Raw genomic sequence first — 6,000 nt, 5'->3', positions numbered from 1 at the left:
CGCTATTGTGCAAAATAAATACATTATCCAAGAATTACACATACTTGAGGGCACCCAGACATGCCAGAAGTCCCTTCAGGATTAACTCTTACAACTCTGGACTAATGTAAGAAAAACACGGAAAAGTGTTAGTTAGTAAAGGGGTTGGTTCAAATGTGATAGCAGATAGGACTTTGAAGTAATGGTTTTACTTTTGTTGGCATGAAAAGTCCAATCTCGGTCTACAAAGTGTTTGCCCTGACAAACGTCCCAAAGGCAGAGAGTGGATAAGAATCCATTGAATGTGTGTAAAGCCCTTACATAGTGATGCACCCATATCTATTTCAGCTAGTAAATGAATTGTCATATGTAGTATATGTGTATCGCATATGCTGCTGGTCCCTGTGACATTGCTACAGATCTGTATGTGACATAATCCGCTGCTATCTGCAGTATGTTCCACTGTTGCCATGGCAAGCTGAGCTTTGCCTTGTTCGCTTTGCATGAAGCAGGGAGTGTTTGTGATACTGAATCAAGACAAATTCAAGGTTTATCTTTATTCTCATCTTGCCAGCAGCTGAGTTTTTCAAGGGAAAATGAAAGATGAGGATTTAGAGGGAACTAACACTACAAAGTTTTACAGTTCATTCTCCATGCTATACACAGTGCATGAGAAAGGTTCATATATTTTACTTTGACAACTCTTTTCCAAGTAATGTAACTGTGAATGGCTGTGAACCTACTTGTATGTGCAGGGCCAGTGCTGGGATCTCCAGCGCCCCCCTCCCCCCTGCTCAGAGTTTGCACATGCACTGATCCCCTGCGCCTGTTCCAATATCCACTCGAATTAGAGCGAGGACTTGGAACACTAGGAGGCAACGAAACGGCAGGAGAGCACCAAGCTTACCATGTTATGCTGGCCCTGCCTGAGTACACCTATCCCATCCACTTTACTATCTGTGTTCTATAGAAGCAACAGCTGGAAAACTAAGTTTTTTGTACTCGGTTACCACCCCTCTACACATTTCACTCCAGGGGCTGGGGGGCATCTGCCCCCCGGGCTGGTCCCATAGTGAGCTACCTTAAGGTGTTTCACGACTACCTGCATTTTTTTTCTTTAAAATGTTCCTAATAGGCTGCTGAGGCGACTCATGGGAAGTTGTAAGGTTTGCTCGCGCCCAACTTTTGGGGCGCATAACGGATGCAGGTGTCTCTGGAGTGTGATTCTAGGGGATGATGGGGCTTTGGGGATAGCCTAGTGCCTTCCTGGGGCAGTGACCATGTCCTTTGGGATGCCCATCATGCCCATAACACGATGTAGCCACACTCCCCTTTTGGAAGTGTCCTGGCCATATGCAATGTGCAATCCATTGCACTAATGTATCAAACTCCTCCTGTCCCTTAGATTGTAAGCTTATGATAAGAGCCCCTTTACCACTTTATCTTCATATCATCTGTCCAAGCAGTTCAGTAAATCAGTACGAAAATTAAAATATTCATAATTTCTCAAATTTTTGATTGAATAAAAAAATCTGTTCAAAGTTGAGATAGTCAAACAGGAATCTCTATAGAGCTTTGGTATGGTCTATGTAGCATTAATACACCGGGAGCTAAAGATGGCTGGGATGCAATATGAGTAGAAGTCATTGCTTTGAATATAAATTGCATTCTTCATTTGCCCACTTACTTTTAGCAAAGTTATGCAAGCTCATGGCTACAAAATGCACTAACCAGTCTTCATAAACAGACGCCACAGCTGTGGAAGAACCAAGGTACAGTCCAAATTCAGGATTGTTCCTCTGTCCCCTTCGCGCAAGAGTTCCTGGGAAGTCAAACTACTTATGTTTTGATGAAAATATATCAATAAATAATAAAATAAAAATACATAGAACTTGTAATTGGTGCTTCTTCAGCTTCTGCTCTAGCTACACTGTGTGTACTTCCACCACAGGACATAGAAACATAGATGGAAGTAATCTTACCAATATTAAAGGAATACTAGTTAAAAAAAAGGGTACAGTCCACATACCACAGCTGTAACATTAACTTTTAAACTTATAACAAGAGTGTCATTGTCATATCCACAGGGTTTTGGAATAGAAGGTTTGTAGGAAAGCACTCTAAATGAAGGGTTGGGGTACTACCTCTAGTACCCACAACATTTCTAAATAATCTAAAAATGTATCCTAGGCTTTGAATGAGACAGATGTTTCTACAGCCTTTTACAGTGACCAGACCAATGGAGAGCCACAGGTGACATCATCTATGTTACTGGAGGTAGCCATACAATACCTGGCCACTGACTAGTACCTGACAAGTCCTGTAGTTGGTGTTGGGTGGCTGGGGCGCTTAGTAAGTGGTGGGGTTGAATCAATAAGGGTGAGGGGACAAAACAAAAACATTTTGAGTAATTGTATTCCTTTTTAAATTGATATAACAGTTGAAATAATTATATGTTTCCACTCAGCTGCTTGTTCTTTCCCCATAATTGAGATCTGTGTCACTTACTTCATTGGCTCTGTCTATCTGTAGTAAAACACATCATTACATGTTACTGGTGCATACATGATCACATTGGGCCATACAAGTATCAGAGCAGGCTGTACGGACGAGTCACATGTGCGCTTCCTTCCCCGACACTGGGCGCTGTCCCCATCTATCAGGTCTCGTATATGTCTACAGCAAGTGCTGAAAGGACAGCGCCTACAAGGTACAGCATGAGCACCACCCCCCTGCCACCCAGTACTGTCAGACTGTGCATACTGACAGCCAGTCCCTGATCACTGTGCGGCTCAGTCCTTCTTCTTTTGTTCCTTACCTAGCGTCTGACCAGATCCTGCAACACAGACCTAAACGTGCAGCACTGCAACACTGGAGGTGCTAATCAATCACTCCTAAGACTCGTTCCAGCAATTCTAGGAAAACCATACAAGATATATTTTATTATATCCTATAACAATGTACCAATGCAATTAATGCAAACCAGGCGGTAGTGTGTCTGTGCCTTACTATGCAGCTACTGTAACATCTCTGCGCAGTTATAAAGGAATATATAAATGAACATATACCAGGATTCAATAGCGTCGCCCCCAATGTGAACACACATACCCACAAACCATCTGATTCCTATGTATGTTTATTCTGCATGACAAGGAAGACAATTCTCTCAGCAACTTGTAGATACATTCGTTGTTAATCCATTTGTCTGCTCGCATCACTTCCGGATCTATGTGCCTTTCTTCTGCAGAACCCCCCGCCCACCCTGTTCATTCCCTCCCTGCTTCTTAATTCTGCTAAGTTGAGGAGCAGCCTGTGCACTTGTGAGCTGTAAGGAGGATCCCGGCAGATTCTCCAGCTGAAGTAACCAGAGGACTCAGCATGGTGTGAGGAGTAGTCAGTTCTATTGTTTGCTCCTAACCTGCAGTGCCTTCTCCTCCCACCTCATCACAGTCCTCCCCCTGCAGCCTTATTTTTTTCCCCATATTTTTTTTTAATCTTTATTTGTCTGAAATAACTGGTCCATCCCCAGGGGCTCAGGATGGCTGACAAGAAGCAACCTGGCAGGCAGAATGAAGGGGAAGAGGTCCCAGCCTTCTTTAAGAACATGGGATCTGGGAGTCCCAAGCCTAGGCAGAAATTCTGTGGGATGTTCTGCCCAGTGGAAGGGTCTTCTGAGAACAAGACCATAAATTTTGATTCCCTGTCAGCAGGGCGAGGGTCTGGGAAAGTCATTGCCCAGCAGAAGGATGTGACCCCTTCAGACATAGGAAGGAAGATTGAAATCAAGTGTTCTTATGGCAAGGAAGCCCTTCAATACCTCAATGACAAGGTAGGTGATGGTTTCATGACCTATGTGAATACATAAGAGGGGGAGGTGGCTGGTTGGGTGCAATGAGGTGGCCATGGGTAGGGCATTAACCCTTTTCTTGCTTCAGCTGTCATAGAGTGGGGTCCTCATTTTCACTGTATTTAAAGTTTATATATCCTTATAATGTGCTATATATACAGTAGTGACAATGTCCTTTGTGTCTCTCTCTTGCCACGGTCCATTTATCTTCATCTTAAAGGTCTTGTGATAGTATTAGTCTCTTCATTGCATGCAGTAAGTACCGGTTGCAATGCTGTAGACTTGTATTAATGAAATAACACTGTTCTGTGCTCATCTTGTAGAATGCTTTGTATCATGCAACCATTCATTTGGACTCCAGTTGTAGGAATATTACTGTCAATATGGACTCCACCCTATATATGCAGTTGTGGTTGTAACTATCTATATACACTATATATAATTCCACAGTATATTAAATAGAAGATATGTTATTTTTAATCACATAATGCAGTTGACATATCGATTGCTTGCAAAAGTATACAATACCCATTGCATTACAGATAGAAAAAAATACATATAATTCCATATGCTTTATATATGTTTCTTCTCTTGCTTTATTCTTTGATTTTGTATAAACTCTCAGTTGCCCCTCTCCGAAGGCCTCAAACAAAACTTTTTGACTCCAGGGAGGGTCCTAAGTGTTGGAAAAGTGTTAATTTCAATGTTTAGATCAGGGAAGAATTAACCATTGTGGTTGTTAATATTTTCTGCACCTATAAAATACATTTTAACAAGAGTTAACATTGAATTATATTCAACGTGGAGGACTGTCCCATAAAACCAACAGGTATCTGCCACTGTCTTCTGGATAATGACGACAGGTTGGCTTCTGCAGATCATGACCATTGCTTACTGCTGTGGGATAGACACAATGATGCAATGAAAGGTCTGCAAAAATGACATTTTCTTTGGCAGAACAAGATACAAGAAGATATTGGCAGACCCACCTCACCTCCAGGCCCAGTAACGGCCACACCCCTGTCGACACTACCTTCCAAATCACTAAGTAAATTAGACACACATGGACAATGATATATGTATACTCTGACCCATAACAGTAGTACAGTATAGATACATTGCACCATATAATTATTTATATTATTCATATTAATATTTATTACTTATTCTTCATAAATGAACCTATCATGCTTCAAAGGACCTCTCTAGTGCAGATAGACCTAAGAATGCTGGTAAATTGCATGCAAACAAGCTCTAATAGATCATAATTTGTCTTAATCCTATTTGTGCTTACTGTACAAACCCTAATGAGAGGGAAGTCTCTTACCATTAGATCATAACAATATTGAACAGGGTTCTTGAAGCACTAAAGAAATAAAAATTCATAATTAATTATAATCCGTAGCTGAAAGTGGAAATTTAGAGATGGCAGTATTGAATTTTAGAAGTGGTAGTAAGTAAAATGTAAGTGAATGGAATGTGATAGCTTTACAATGAGAAGTGGCGGTATAGCACACCACCCTATTCCAGACCACTTCCACCACTGATTATAATTATATAGATTTTTTTAATTTAAAAAAAAAAAAAGCATGGGACTTTTTATCCTGAAACCTCTTACCCAGAAATTCCTATAAGGAGCTGTGCTAAACAATTTAATGAAAAGAGGAATACACACTGCATTGTGGGGAAAGACATTTTAGTATATTTAGGTATGGCGCTCCAAATTCTGAACAAAATCCCTTATCTAGGAAACACCAGGTCACAAGCATTCCAGATAATAGATCCCATACCTGTAATATATTTTATTTTAAATTACTCAACAGAACATACATGTTGATGTATGTTAGGGAAACATCATTTTTTATGGTAACTATGGGCCCATGAACCTGTTATTACCAGTTGTTACATTACTGACAGATCTGTGATTGAAGTGTTGCATCTTAAAGCTGTACTAACAAACACACTGATGTAACTAATTTGCTCCTAGTTGGCACCATGGGGGCTGCAATATACAGGCGTTCTCTCAGAGTACCTCCTTTCTTCTCACTACCAAAACTGGGGCTGTGTAACCCTGGGGTGGAGGGGTTAGCAGGAGGACCAATCAGAAGCTGCAATCACTTGATTGAAGTTCTGATTTGTTCTCCCGTTCACCTCTTTCCTCTACTTATATATAT

The 6,000-nt window shown here is 41.0% G+C and overlaps 1 protein-coding gene across 1 annotated transcript in view; it reads left to right on the top strand.

Annotated features, from left to right (window-relative positions):
- Nucleotides 1-3,285: 3,285 nt before the first annotated feature.
- Nucleotides 3,286-6,000, top strand: part of DPYSL2 (dihydropyrimidinase like 2) — a 59,492-nt gene continuing 56,777 nt past the window's right edge. Inside the window, exon 1 of the mRNA XM_075207179.1 lies at nucleotides 3,286-3,808. Within this exon, the coding sequence (XP_075063280.1) occupies nucleotides 3,518-3,808 (291 nt within the window). The 5' untranslated portion in view covers nucleotides 3,286-3,517. The remainder of the gene's footprint in view (nucleotides 3,809-6,000) is intronic.

Source organism: Mixophyes fleayi, chromosome 4 (assembly GCF_038048845.1).
Source record: "Mixophyes fleayi isolate aMixFle1 chromosome 4, aMixFle1.hap1, whole genome shotgun sequence".
Lineage (NCBI taxonomy): Eukaryota > Metazoa > Chordata > Amphibia > Anura > Limnodynastidae > Mixophyes > Mixophyes fleayi.
The sequence above is the reverse complement of the archived record's forward strand: the minus strand, read 5'-3'. Positions and strand labels throughout refer to the sequence as shown.